Consider the following 17029-nt stretch of genomic DNA (forward strand, 5'->3'; position numbering starts at 1 on the left):
TCTCACACAACGCTCCCACACAACGCTCCTACACAACGCTCCTACACAACGCTCCTACACAACGCTCCCACACAACGCTCCCACACAACACTCCCACACAACGCTCCTCCACGCTCCCACACAACGCTCTCACACAACGCTCCCACACAACGCTCTCACACAACGCTCCTACACAACGCTCCTCCACGCTCCCACACAACGCTCTCACACAACGCTCCCACACAACGCTCTCACACAACGCCCCCACACAACGCTCTCACACAACGCTCTCACACAACGCTCCCACACAACGCTCTCACACAACGCTCCCACACAACGCTCCCACACAACACTACCACACAACGCTCTCACACAACGCTCTCACACAACGCTCCCACACAACGCTCCCACACAACGCTCTCACACAACGCTCCCACACAACGCTCTCACACAACGCTCCCACACAACACTACCACACAACGCTCTCACACAACGCTCTCACACAACGCTCCCACACAACGCTCCCACACAACGCTCTCACACAACGCTCCCACACAACGCTCCTACACAACGCTTCTACACAACGCTCCCACACAACGCTCCCACACAACGCTCTCACACAACGCTCCCACACAACGCTCCCACACAACGCTCCCACACAACACTCTCACACAACGCTCCCACACAACGCTCCCACACAACGCTCCCACACAACGCTCCCACACAACACTCTCACACAACGCTCCCACACAACGCTCCCACACAACGCTCCCACACAACGCTCCCACACAACGCTCTCACACAACGCTCCCATACAACGCTCCCACACAACGCTCCCACACAACGCTCCCACACAACGCTCCCACACAACGCTCCCACACAACGCTCTCACACAACGCTCCTACACAACTCTCCTACACAACGCTCTCACACAACGCTCTCACACAACGCTCCTACACAACGCTCCCACACAACACTCCCACACAACGCTCCCACACAACGCTCCTACACAACGCTCCTATACAACGCTCCTACGCCACGCTCCCACACAACGCTCCCACACAACGCTCCTACACAACGCTCCTACACAACGCTCCTATACAACGCTCCCACACAACGCTCCCACACAACGCTCCTACACAACGCTCCTACACAACGCTCCTACGCCACGCTCCTACGCCACGCTCCCACACAACGCTCCCACACAACGCTCCCACACAACGCTCCCACACAACGCTCCTACACAACGCTCCTATACAACGCTCCCACACAACGCTCCCACACAACGCTCCCACACAACGCTCCCACACAACGCTCCTACACAACGCTCCTATACAACGCTCCCACACAACGCTCCCACACAACGCTCCTACACAACACTCCTACACAACGCTCCCACACAACACTCCCACACAACGCTCCTACACAACACTCCTACACAACGCTCCTACACAACGCTCCCACACAACGCTCCTACACAACGCTCCTACACAACGCTCCTACACAACGCTCCTATACAACGCTCCCACACAACGCTCCTACACAACGCTCCTATACAACGCTCCTACGCCACGCTCCCACACAACGCTCCCACACAATGCTCATACACAACGCTCCTATACAACGCTCCCACACAACGCTCCTACACAACGCTCCTATACAACGCTCCTACGCCACGCTCCCACACAACGCTCCTACACAACGCTCCCACACAACACTCCCACACAACACTCTCACACAACGCTCCCACACAACGCTCCCACACAACGCTCCCACACAACGCTCCCACACAACGCTCTCACACAACGCTCCCACACAACACTCTCACACAACGCTCCCACACAACACTCCCACACAACGCTCCCACACAACGCTCTCACACAACGCTCTCACACAACGCTCTCACACAACGCTCCCACACAACGCTCCCACACAACACTCTCACACAACGCTCCCACACAACACTCTCACACAACACTCCCACACAACACTCCCACACAACGCTCCCACACAACGCTCCTATACAACGCTCCCACACAACGCTCCTATACAACGCTCCCACACAACGCTCCTACACAACGCTCCCACACAACGCTCCCACACAACACTCTCACACAACGCTCCCACACAACGCTCCCACACAACACTCTCACACAACGCTCCCACACAACGCTCCCACACAACACTCTCACACAACGCTCCCACACAACGCTCCCACACAACGCTCTCACACAACGCTTCTACACAACGCTCCCACACAACACTCCCACACAACACTCCCACACAACACTCCCACACAACGCTCTCACACAACGCTCCCACACAACGCTCTCACACAACGCTCCCACACAACGCTCCCATACAACGCTCCCACACAACACTCTCACACAACGCTCCCACACAACGCTCCCACACAACGCTCCCACACAACGCTCCCACACAACGCTCTCACACAACGCTCCCATACAACGCTCCCACACAACGCTCCTACACAACGCTCCCATACAACGCTCCCACACAACGCTCTCACACAACGCTCCCATACAACGCTCCCACACAACGCTCTCACACAACGCTCTCACACAACGCTCCCACACAACGCTCCCACACAACGCTCCTACACAACGCTCCTCCACGCTCCCACACAACGCTCTCACACAACGCTCTCACACAACACTCTCACACAACGCCCCCACACAACGCTCTCACACAACGCTCCCACACAACGCTCTCACACAACGCTCCCATACAACGCTCCCACACAACGCTCTCACACAACGCTCTCACACAACGCTCTCACACAACGCTCTCACACAACGCTCCCACACAACGCTCCCACACAACGCTCTCACACAACGCTCCCACACAACGCTCCTACACAACGCTCCTACACAACGCTCCTACACAACGCTCCCACACAACGCTCCCACACAACGCTCCCACACAACGCTCCCACACAATGCTCCCACACAACGCTCCCACACAACGCTCTCACACAACGCTCCTACACAACTCTCCTACACAACGCTCCCACACAACGCTCCTACACAACGCTCCCACACAACGCTCCCACACAACGCTCTCACACAACGCTCCCACACAACGCTCCCACACAACGCTCCCACACAACGCTCCCACACAACGCTCCCACACAACGCTCTCACACAACGCTCTCACACAACGCTCTCACACAACGCTCCCACACAACGCTCCCACACAATGCTCCCACACAACGCTCCCACACAACGCTCTCACACAACGCTCCTACACAACTCTCCTACACAACGCTCCCACACAATGCTCCCACACAACGCTCCCACACAACGCTCTCACACAACGCTCCTACACAACTCTCCTACACAACGCTCCCACACAACGCTCCTACACAACGCTCCCACACAACGCTCCCACACAACGCTCTCACACAACGCTCCCACACAACGCTCCCATACAACGCTCCCACACAACGCTCTCACACAACGCTCTCACACAACACTCCCACACAACGCTCCTACACAACGCTCCTACACAACGCTCCTACACAACGCTCCCACACAACGCTCCCACACAACACTCTCACACAACGCTCTCACACAACGCTCCCACACAACACTACCACACAACGCTCCCACACAACACTACCACACAACGCTCTCACACAACGCTCTCACACAACGCTCCCACACAACGCTCCCACACAACGCTCTCACACAACGCTCCCACACAACGCTCCTACACAACGCTTCTACACAACGCTCCCACACAACGCTCCCACACAACGCTCTCACACAACGCTCCCACACAACGCTCCCACACAACGCTCCCACACAACGCTCCCACACAACGCTCCCACACAACGCTCTCACACAACGCTCTCACACAACGCTCTCACACAACGCTCCCACACAACGCTCCCACACAATGCTCCCACACAACGCTCCCACACAACGCTCTCACACAACGCTCCTACACAACTCTCCTACACAACGCTCCCACACAATGCTCCCACACAACGCTCCCACACAACGCTCTCACACAACGCTCCTACACAACTCTCCTACACAACGCTCCCACACAACGCTCCTACACAACGCTCCCACACAACGCTCCCACACAACGCTCTCACACAACGCTCCCACACAACGCTCCCATACAACGCTCCCACACAACGCTCTCACACAACGCTCTCACACAACGCTCCCACACAACGCTCCTACACAACGCTCCTACACAACGCTCCTACACAACGCTCCCACACAACGCTCCCACACAACACTCCCACACAACGCTCCTCCACGCTCCCACACAACGCTCTCACACAACGCTCCCACACAACGCTCTCACACAACGCTCCTACACAACGCTCCTCCACGCTCCCACACAACGCTCTCACACAACGCTCCCACACAACGCTCTCACACAACGCCCCCACACAACGCTCTCACACAACGCTCTCACACAACGCTCCCACACAACGCTCTCACACAACGCTCCCACACAACGCTCTCACACAACACTACCACACAACGCTCTCACACAACGCTCTCACACAACGCTCCCACACAACGCTCTCACACAACGCTCCCACACAACACTCCCACACAACGCTCCTACACAACGCTTCTACACAACACTCCCACACAACGCTCCTACACAACGCTCCCACACAACGCTCCCACACAACGCTCCCACACAACGCTCCCACACAACGCTCTCACACAACGCTCCTACACAACTCTCCTACACAACGCTCTCACACAACGCTCTCACACAACGCTCCTACACAACGCTCCTACACAACGCTCCCACACAACGCTCCTACACAACGCTCCTATACAACGCTCCCACACAACACTCCCACACAACGCTCCCACACAACGCTCCTACACAACGCTCCTATACAACGCTCCTACGCCACGCTCCCACACAACGCTCCCACACAACGCTCCTACACAACGCTCCTACACAACGCTCCTATACAACGCTCCCACACAACGCTCCCACACAACGCTCCTAAACAACGCTCCTACACAACGCTCCTACGCCACGCTCCTACGCCACGCTCCCACACAACGCTCCCACACAACGCTCCCACACAACGCTCCCACACAACGCTCCTACACAACGCTCCTATACAACGCTCCCACACAACGCTCCCACACAACGCTCCCACACAACGCTCCCACACAACGCTCCCACACAACGCTCCTACACAACGCTCCTATACAACGCTCCCACACAACGCTCCCACACAACGCTCCTACACAACACTCCTACACAACGCTCCTACACAACGCTCCCACACAACGCTCCCACACAACGCTCCCACACAACGCTCCCACACAACGCTCCCACACAACGCTCCTACACAACACTCCTACACAACGCTCCTACACAACGCTCCCACACAACGCTCCTACACAACGCTCCTACACAACGCTCCTACACAATGCTCCTATACAACGCTTCCACACAACGCTCCTACACAACGCTCCTATACAACGCTCCTATGCCACGCTCCCACACAACGCTCCCACACAACGCTCATACACAACGCTCCCATACAACGCTCCCACACAACGCTCTCACACAACGCTCCCACACAACGCTCCCACACAACGCTCTCACACAACGCTCCCACACAACGCTCCTACACAACGCTCCTACACAACGCTCCTACACAACGCTCCCACACAACGCTCCCACACAACGCTCCCACACAATGCTCCCACACAACGCTCCCACACAACGCTCTCACACAACGCTCCTACACAACTCTCCTACACAACGCTCCCACACAACGCTCCTACACAACGCTCCCACACAACGCTCCCACACAACGCTCTCACACAACGCTCCCACACAACGCTCCCACACAACGCTCCCACACAACGCTCCCACACAACGCTCTCACACAACGCTCCCATACAACGCTCCCACACAACGCTCTCACACAACGCTCTCACACAACGCTCCCACACAACGCTCCTACACAACGCTCCTACACAACGCTCCTACACAACGCTCCCACACAACACTCCCACACAACGCTCCTACACAACGCTCCTCCACGCTCCCACACAACGCTCTCACACAACGCTCCCACACAACGCTCTCACACAACGCTCCCACACAACGCTCCCACACAACGCTCCCACACAACACTACCACACAACGCTCCCACACAACACTACCACACAACGCTCTCACACAACGCTCTCACACAACGCTCCTACACAACGCTCCCACACACCGCTCCCACACAACGCTCTCACACAACGCTCCCACACAACGCTCTCACACAACGCTCCCACACAACACTCCCACACAACGCTCCCACACAACGCTCCTACACAACGCTCCCACACAACGCTCCCACACAACGCTCCCACACAACGCTCCCACACAACGCTCCCACACAACGCTCTCACACAACGCTCCTACACAACTCTCCTACACAACGCTCTCACACAACGCTCTCACACAACGCTCCTACACAACGCTCCCACACAACACTCCCACACAACGCTCCCATACAACGCTCCTACACAACGCTCCTATACAACGCTCCCACACAACACTCCCACACAACGCTCCCACACAACGCTCCTACACAACGCTCCTATACAACGCTCCTACGCCACGCTCCCACACAACGCTCCCACACAACGCTCCTACACAACGCTCCTACACAACGCTCCTATACAACGCTCCCACACAACGCTCCCACACAACGCTCCTAAACAACGCTCCTACACAACGCTCCTACGCCACGCTCCTACGCCACGCTCCCACACAACGCTCCCACACAACGCTCCCACACAACGCTCCCACACAACGCTCCCACACAACGCTCCTATACAACGCTCCCACACAACGCTCCCACACAACGCTCCCACACAACGCTCCCACACAACGCTCCCACACAACGCTCCTACACAACGCTCCTATACAACGCTCCCACACAACGCTCCCACACAACGCTCCTACACAACACTCCTACACAACGCTCCTACACAACGCTCCCACACAACGCTCCCACACAACGCTCCCACACAACGCTCCCACACAACGCTCCTACAGAACACTCCTACACAACGCTCCTACACAACGCTCCCACACAACGCTCCTACACAACGCTCCTACACAACGCTCCTATACAACGCTTCCACACAACGCTCCTACACAACGCTCCTATACAACGCTCCTACGCCACGCTCCCACACAACGCTCCCACACAACGCTCATACACAACGCTCCCATACAACGCTCCCACACAACGCTCCTACACAACGCTCCTACACAACGCTCCTATACAACGCTCCTACGCCACGCTCCCACACAACGCTCCCACACAACGCTCCCACACAACGCTCCTACACAACGCTCCTACACAACGCTCCTATACAACGCTCCCACACAACACTCCCACACAACACTCCCACACAACGCTCCCACACAACGCTCCCACACAACGCTCTCACACAACGCTCCTACACAACTCTCCTACACAACGCTCTCACACAACGCTCTCACACAACGCTCCTACACAACGCTCCCACACAACACTCCCACACAACGCTCCCACACAACGCTCCTACACAACGCTCCTATACAACGCTCCTACGCCACGCTCCCACACAACGCTCCCACACAACGCTCCTACACAACGCTCCTACACAACGCTCCCACACAACGCTCCCCTACGCTCCCACGCCACGCTCCCACACAACGCTACGCTACGCTCCCACACACTCCCACACAACGCTCCCACACAACGCTCCCACACAACGCTCCTACACAACGCTCCCACACAACGCTCTCACACAACGCTACGCTCCCACACACTCCTACACAACGCTCCCACACAACGCTCCCACACAACGCTCTCACACAATGCTCCTCTACGCTCCCACACAACGCTCCTACACAACGCTCCTCCACGCTCCCACACAACGCTCCCACACAACGCTCCCACACAACGCTCCCACACAACGCTCCCACACAACGCTCCCACACAACGCTCCTACACAACGCTCCCACACAACGCTCCCACACAACGCTCCTACACAACACTCCCACACAACGCTCCCACACAACGCTCCCACACAACGCTCCCACACAACGCTCCCACACAATGCTCCCACACAACGCTCCTACACAACACTCCCACACAACGCTCCACCACAACGCTACGCTACGCTCCCACACAACGCTCCCACACAACGCTCTCACACAACGCTCCCACACAACACTCCCACACAACGCTCCTACACAACACTCCCACACAACGCTCCACCACAACGCTCCCACACGCTCTCACACAGTGGTGTAGTCTACGTGATACGCAGGACTACGCCGTATACCCACTAGGAAAGGCCAAGGATTTCCGTATACCCACTTAAAAATGTGTGAGGATACGTAACAGTGTTTTGTGACAGAACTTTCACACTTTCATTCATAAAATTCACCCCGTCTGTGTTACGAAGCACTTGACCACTTTTGGACCATTGGGACTGACTATAGCGTCATATACCATCAACGGGGGGAGATGCGACATGAAATATGTAAAAATGCAGCAGCACTATCATGCACAGATCAGCCTTATAACATGTAATGTTAGATATATATAACGTTAGACAGGGAGCGCAGACTTATTTTTATGGCGTTCCGAAATGAACGATATGAGGCTGGGAGGGAAAAATCACAATATACCCACTAGAAACAACTAGACTACACCACTGCTCCCACGCCACGCTCCCTCCCCCCCTCCCTCCCTCTCTCCCTCCCTCCCTCCCTCCCTCCTCTCCCTCCTCTCCCTCCTCTCCCTCCCTCCCTCCCTGCCTCCCTCCCTCCCCCCCCAGAGGCTGTGGGAGACCTGCCAGAGGTGCATATCTGAGGTATTTGTAGGTTTCCATGTCAAACCAGCAGGTCCTCAGAGTGAAGGCTGTGTGTTCCGGGTCTGAGTAGAATCCAGACTCACTTTATCACTTTATTACCTTATTCTACTGTTTTATGTTTTTTTATTACTTATTGTACTTGATTCTATTACTGTTGATTTTGTATCCTGCTGCGATGCCAGTGTCAAAGAACCTAAGCCGTAGGATTTTAATGTACCAGACCCGTACAATGGATGTAATAAAACTTCTGATTCTGATTCCAATGGAGAGAGAGGAGGCACATGCCTGGGTTGAATAGGAGAAATGTGGAAATTGAATGTTTTGTTTGTTGTGATGTCATCTATAATGGGTATAACCACACTAAGCCATTAGGCTACCCTGTGTCCTCGTGTGTGTGTGTGCGTGTGTGTGTGTGTGTGTGTGTGTGTGTGTGTGTGTGTGTGTGTGTGTGTGTGTGTGTGTGTGTGTGTGTGTGTGTGTGTGTGCGTATGCCTGCATGTCGTGACATTAGAATTATAAGGTTCTATCTCCATTTTTGTCCAAATTGAGTTTTTTACATAATCTGATCCATTAGATTGATTGATTGAAAACCTTTATTGTCCCCAATGGGGACATTTTGTTGTCAAACAGCTTAGTTAGGGCAGACAGAAAACATTCAATAAAATACATAAAACAGTGCAGGCTCAATAAGTAAAAAGTTCCAAGTTCCAAAGTTCCAGCTCCAGGTCTCCCCCACCCTGCAGGGCCTGGTTGTAGAGTCGGAGTGCAGCTGGAACAAAGGACTGTCCAAATCTTGAGCTGTTTAACTGGCTGCCACCCAACCGGCGTCATTTTGTGAAAAATTTGGTGTTTATTAATGCCTGTGTGGTGTAAAATGTTTACATTTTTGAGTTAGTAATTCATAAAATACAAAGGTTCCATCTCACAAAACATAATGGAATGTAAAAACTTTGAGGCTCAATATCTCTGAACTACCCTAAACGGAGATAGAACCTTATCATTCTAAACAGAGATAGAACCTTATCATTCTAAACGGAGATAGAACCTTATCATTCTAAACGGAGATAGAACCTTATCATTCTAAACGGAGATAGAACCTTATCATTCTAAACGGAGATAGAACCTTATCATTCTAAACAGAGATAGAACCTTATCATTCTAAACGGAGATAGAACCTTATCATTCTAAACGGAGATAGAACCTTATCATTCTAAACAGAGATAGAACCTTATCATTCTAAACGGAGATAGAACCTTATCATTCTAAACGGAGATAGAACCTTATCATTCTAAGATCACGATGTGTCTGCCGGTCTCCTGGCTGTTGCTTTGCTTCTTTCGTCTGCTGCCTGATCTCATCCGGCCAGTGAGGATGTCATCTGACCCTGCTGCCTCTCTCTCTCTCTCTCTCCCCAGAGTACATCAACAAATATGCAACAGAGGAGGCGCTGAAGGAGCAGGAGGAGGGCGCGGGGGACTCCTCATCGGAAAGCTCCATGTCAGACTTCTCAGAAGACGAGGCGCAGGACATGGAGTTGTAGTGAGACGGGTGTCACCCCCTTGTTACCACAGAGACTATATGATTTCCTAACCATGAAAAGCAGACTATAATATTCCTATTTAAACAAGTTGATTTTGTATTATTATTATTATTATTATTATTATTATTATTACTACTAAACAAGGACTTTTATGGATATCTAGCCTCGGTGTTTATCACACCCCCTCTTTAGGTGTTTCACCTTTCATGTTGCGGTCGCTTTCTCTCCACCCTGCCCCCCCCACCCCCCTACAAAGGTCAAAGGTGCACGGTCTTACAGTAGCTGTCCTTACATCCCAGCTGTAGCTGCAGTAGAGCCCTCCTCACTCTGGCCCCACAACCTCTGACCCCTTATCCCTCACCGCACCAACTGGACAGAATTGGAGACCTCGTATCTATCTACCAGGCTGAATCATGAGAGGGGGGGGAGGGGAGGGGAGGCCAAGGCAAGGCAGGGCAGGGCAGGGCAGGGCGGGGCGTCCACCCTCTCTTTAAACGACCAATGTGGGAGGAAGAAGAGGAACTAGAGAGTCGTGGTGTACCTGTAGTCACATCTATGGTCGTGGCAATTCTGGGCCAGGTTTTTTTTCTCCCCTAACTCATACCTCCTGTCTCAAAGCAGCGATGGTTGTAAACGGCAGATTCTCCCATCATGCACTCTGATAAAACACTCTGCTGTCATTGGCTGTTGACTCCACCTGACAGATTATGGGGCTTCTTTTTTCTTTTTAAGTCATACACATCAAAGACATGGGTGTCACAGCTTCGGTATCTTATGACCTATCACAAGTGTGTGTGTGTGGGTGGGGTTTTTTGTTTTGTTTGTTCATTTCATCTGTATTTCTGCTTTCCTTTGGAGGGGCCGTGTTGTATAGTGTGTGTCCAGCACCTGTCTTGTACAGTACAGTGAGCAGAACTCACCTTTCTCATTTGAGCCTTATGAACCCAGTGGTGTAACGGAAGCGTCGCGTGACCGACCGCTTGTCTCTTCAGCCTTTTGAAGGCCCAATATGGCGGTCCATACTACCTGTGTACCTAGACACACAAACACACACACACACACACACACACCATGGCGTCCTGTGAGACCATGGACACTTAGCATTCACGGGAGGTGGTGTGGGGGTGAACTATGTCCCCGTGTGAGGGACTGAAGACTGCTAGGTGTGAGAGGAAGGTAGAACTGGCCTGCCATACCTCAGATGACACGCCAGTGACGCCACAAAGACCCAACGAACGTTCTCACTCTAACTCATCACGTCTCTCTATTGAACTCTGGAGTTCTCAGCCTCGCCATGGAAAGGAAAAGGAGAATAGAAAGAATTGCATTTGGATCTAAAAAGCACAAAGTCTTGTGTGTTTTTTTATGATATTCGCTCAACCCTCTCCCCCCTAACACCTTCTAGGTTTATTTGACCCCTGTTGACTCGAGAAAAGGCTTATTTTTTTCTTTCTTTTTTAACCACCATTTTGTACAGTTTTGGGCATGATCCAGGATTGAGGTGGTGTTGGGCTTTGTTGAGCTAGTGTAGGCTTAAATAAAAGGAGTACTGCTTGTGTGGCTTCTGTTTGAAGGCTTTGAGTTGTGTCGTGTAAGGCTTGGTGATTTACCTGGGTTACTGCTCACTGAGGGAGGGATTGCGGAGGGGGTGAGGTGGGGGCGGATCTTCACGTTTTTCCGCTAACATTGTTGAACTTACCAACTTGCCTATCGCTTGTGCTAAGCTATAATAAGTGTTTGACTTGATGTAGGGATAGATAGTTTGCTGGGTGGTGACTTCAACTAAATGAAACATGTAGACTATGGGTATACTACATATATAGTTAGCTTGTTTGAGGTAATTGTCTGATAAGTAAGACAATAATAGTACATTTATTTTGAGTCAACTGTCCATTCTGTGGTAATATAAGATATTCCATAGATATACCTGATTGATATCCCTTCTTGCAAATTCAGCGTTGTACAAATCAACGTGGGAGTGATGTCAGACCGTGGTGGTTGACAAACTGGCCGATCGAGACAGAGTGTCTGGGTCTGTGACATCAGACTAGTCTGGTTGGATGCAGGGGGTTTTGTGTGTGTGTAGAAAAAGCCGGAAGAAAGAATTTGACCCTTCATAGAGTCATCAACACCACATTGGGATTGGGATATGATTATTATAATTTTTTTAATTATTAGTTTTTAGGTTTTTTGGTTATTTCGATATTTCCCCCCTGAAAAAAAAAGCTAGACTGTTCAAGGCTGCTGGATAATCATCTCTCTTCTCTGGCGGAAGAGAGATCTGGGTCAAACCCGTTAGCTGGCACGGGGACGGGGGTGTAGGTTAGGGGTTCCTACATTCCTCCTCACAGGCCAATCGGAGCCTGCAAAGCCGAATGATGATGTCATAACAATATGCAGAGTCCTTGGCAACTGGCTTGCGCTGTCTCCAAGCTGCCTATATTTATTCACTATGAGAAACCGTCGTTTATGTTTATTATGTTTTTTTTTTAATCTTAATAATTTACAGGCGCCACTGTCAATCAAAGGTGCAAGTTATGATTCAGCCAAATTGTGTCCTACGCTGAAGAGAATCGAAACTTGAATTTTCTTTATTCTGTTTTAAGTATTCAGATTGGATTTTATGTTTTGTTTTTAGTTTTTTTTTTTTCACATTTATGCAGTATTGTACTAAAAGTAAAAAGTAAATAAAAAAAGAAATAAGAATAAGTGGAGAAATGGAACATAAAGCACATTTATTTTCGATACAGTGGCGCAACGGGGAGCTAACATATTTTGGTCTTTAAAAAAAAAAGGGAAAGAGTGCTGGTGTGTAACCATGGTAACCATGGGTTTGGTTTTTAAGCAGCAGAGCCGCGGTCCACAAACTGGGAACACAAAGATGACGTCTCTCACTCCACTGTGGTCTTCTGCCAGTCAGAACATTTTGGTCAACTTGATTTCTCCGTTTCTCTCCCCTCCTCTTTCCTTTTTATTACCAAAACTAACTCAACGATGAGAGGGATGTTGATAGCCTTTGTGTTTGTTTTTAACTCAAGTAGAGGAAAACTCAAAACTGCTTAGAATCCCAAACAACCTCCAATAAACAGATGAATGAGTGTGTTTCCTTTGATTATACATTTATTTTTTGGGGAAAAAAATTGTGTTGACATGTTCTCCTACATGACTTAATTTCTCTCCCCCCCTCTTGTATGCATAGAGACCACATGCTTACAGGTGTCTAGCTTACCCACCTTCTAAACACTGACCGAACTTACAAGTATTACCAAGAGGGTTGGTGGGGGCCAAACCCATTACTGTAGTAGAGGTTGGATTGTTACTTAGAGAGAGTACATAGCCATTGCCCCCCCCACATCCCTCTCCACACACTCAAACACACGCATAGTAAAGTAGGTATCAAAGGCCTTGGTGGATTGACCCTATGACATCCAGAGTGGAGAGAGTAGAAGCCAGAAGTCTTCAATCAGCACAACCGCCGTGTCAGCCCCCTGGTGCCCCCCCCCCCTACCCCCCCACCCCCTCTAGTGTGGTCTCTTGGCCTGTGACGTTAGACGTTATCCCTCCATGTGTTGGCTGTCACCTCTCCCAGGCACCTGCATGCATGCGGTGTGGAGTGGAGGCTGGGTCCGTGTGCTCTTCTTCCTGGTCTGTCTCAGTGCTTCTCCAGAGTGGAACCAACGCTCAGCACTGGCCTACTGTTGTCACACCCTGGGCACACAGCATGAAAAATGGCTGTTGTTTTTCTTCTCATAGTAACTCTGTATTTAGTACCTTATTGTGTGATACTTGATAAAGTCAAAGGGTGTTTTTTCTGATTCCATTCTTTTTTTCTTTCTTTTTTTATCCGTCCTTGGTCTCTTATGCTTATTCACTCCTCTCCCTCCCTCCCTCTTCCCCTTTCTCTCCTCTAAAAGTTTCTCTTTTACTTTGCATTGTGAAGTGGGCATGCTTGTCACAAAAGACAAATGCTCTCTATCTATAGGATTATAACCTCTTGAATAGTTGTGTATAAATAAACTGTTAACTTCTTTTTTTAATAAAACATTAAATGTGTACAAACTGTGTTTTTGTTTGATATTAGGGGAGTTGGTGATATTGCCCTTAGTGGTGTCAACCATGTTAACAGGTGCCTTGTGATTTATTAGATAATGTTTTCTGTTGGGGGAGATGACTCCACACAATGGCAGTGAATTCACATTAATGATAACATTAGAAAAATCGACAATTACTATACTTTTTGAGAACTAACAATAACTGCCTTTCCTACTGGGGTGTGGCCACCTTTTTACAGAAATGGAAATGGTGATTGAAATCTTAATTGTTATGTCATATTTCTTAGTACCACTAGATGGCAGCATCTGACTAATATCCACTCTCCCACCAGCTAGACTTATTTCAAGCCATCCTAACAATGTGGGCCACTGTTCTACACAGTGTAGTGAAACCTGAGCTGGTTAGTATCCTGGGCCTACGAGGCTGACATTTGGTAATCATTGCAGTCATAAAGCTGTGTGTATTCCACAAGATGGTACCTGAATACTGCTGATGTTGGGAGAGCTGGACTCGTGACAATAATCATCCCAAAAATATGTATCAGCTTGGAGAGTGCTGTGCCCAGTCTCATACTATCCTTTTATAACTTGGTGGCACCTCATAGATCTGAAAGAAGTAAATGGGCTTAACAAACACAATGACCGAAACTTGAGGTTTGCCACTGCCCTCAAGCAAGGGTGGATTCAACAGCTTACATGTGCAGTTCCTGGTTCGCCCAGGGGAGGGCGCTGCACCACTGTCCACCACTGTCTTCTTGCCCTGCCCAATAGGCACTCTGCGTTATCACTGCTGTAGAAAACACAAACTATGTGACATAAGGCAATTTAATCTCCTACGACCGAAAAATGTGTCTCTCACGCAACAATCTGTTCTGTTTCTCAGCTCCTCCTGTCCGCATCCATGTGAACAGAACACAGCCAAAATGAATAACTAGAATTTAATATTCCCATTTTTCTTTTTACATTAAAAGAGGTTTTATTTATTTATTGATAATCTGCACAGAGGCCAGAGACATGACCTGACTGTGAGAGGAGGTGATGTATAGAGCTATCTAGAGCTGATATCACCTTCTGCCTCTATCTCTGTTTCTCTTGCCCCCCCCCCCCACTGCCTTCTCTGTGTGTGTCTCTGATAGACAGGGGGCTCGGGCCCACAAGCCCCAGCATGTCCTGAGCCCCTCCTCACATAGGGGAGGAATGTTAGTGATCAACATGTGTCTGACTCTGCCGATAGTCTTCACCACACACAGGTGACACACACTACACACCCTGTACCACACACACTACACACTACACACTACACACCCTGTACCACACACACTACACACCCTGTACCACACACACACTACACACTACACACCCTGTACCACACACACTACACACCCTGGACCACACACACTACACACCCTGTACCACACACACACTACACACCCTGTACCACACACACTACACACCCTGTACCACACACACACTACACACCCTGTACCACACACACTACACACCCTGTACCACACACACACTACACACCCTGTACCACACACACACTACACACCCTGTACCACACACACTACACACCCTGTACCACACACACTACACACCCTGTACCACACGCACACTACACACCCTGTACCACACACACTACACACCCTGTACCACACACACTACACACCCTGGACCACACACACACTACACACCCTGTACCACACACACACTACACACCCTGTACCACACACACACTACACACCCTGGACCACACACACTACACACCCTGGACCACACACACTACACACCCTGGACCACACACACACACTACACACCCTGTACCACACACACTACACACCCTGGACCACACACACTACACACCCTGGACCACACACACACACTACACACCCTGGACCACACACACACACTACACACCCTGTACCACACACACTACACACCCTGGACCACACACACTACACACCCTGTACCCTGTACCACACACACACTACACACCCTGGACCACACACACTACACACCCTGTACCACACACACACTACACACCCTGTACCACACACACACTACACACCCTGTACCACACACACTACACACCCTGTACCACACACACTACACACCCTGTACCACACACACTACACACCCTGGACCACACACACTACACACCCTGGACCACACACACTACACACCCTGTACCACACACACACTACACACCCTGTACCACACACACTACACACCCTGGACCACACACACTACACACCCTGTACCACACACACTACACACCCTGTACCACACACACTACACACCCTGTACCACACACACACTACACACCCTGTACCCTGTACCACACACACACTACACACCCTGTACCACACACACTACACACCCTGTACCACACACACTACACACCCTGTACCCTGTACCACACACACACTACACACCCTGGACCACACACACACTACACACCCTGTACCACACACACACACTACACACCCTGTACCACACACACTACACACCCTGTACCCTGTACCACACACACACTACACACCCTGGACCACACACAC

The 17029-nt window shown here is 51.0% G+C and overlaps 1 protein-coding gene across 2 annotated transcripts in view; it reads left to right on the plus strand.

Moving 5' to 3' along the window:
* The window catches only part of ube2h (ubiquitin-conjugating enzyme E2H), a gene marked incomplete at its 3' end in the record, with an annotated part of 44620 nt that extends 34201 nt beyond the window's left edge, over positions 1 to 10419 (plus strand). For both annotated transcript variants that reach the window (XM_080538676.1, XM_080538677.1), the window contains one exon: positions 10295 to 10419. In XM_080538676.1, coding sequence (XP_080394802.1) covers positions 10295 to 10419 — 125 coding nt within the window. The remainder of the gene's footprint in view (positions 1 to 10294) is intronic.
* Between the last annotated feature and the right edge of the window lie 6610 nt (positions 10420 to 17029).

The sequence above is a fragment of the Nansenia antarctica genome (assembly GCF_963989245.1).
Source record: "Nansenia antarctica genome assembly, chromosome: 8".
In the NCBI taxonomy this organism is placed as follows: Eukaryota; Metazoa; Chordata; class Actinopteri; order Argentiniformes; family Microstomatidae; genus Nansenia; species Nansenia antarctica.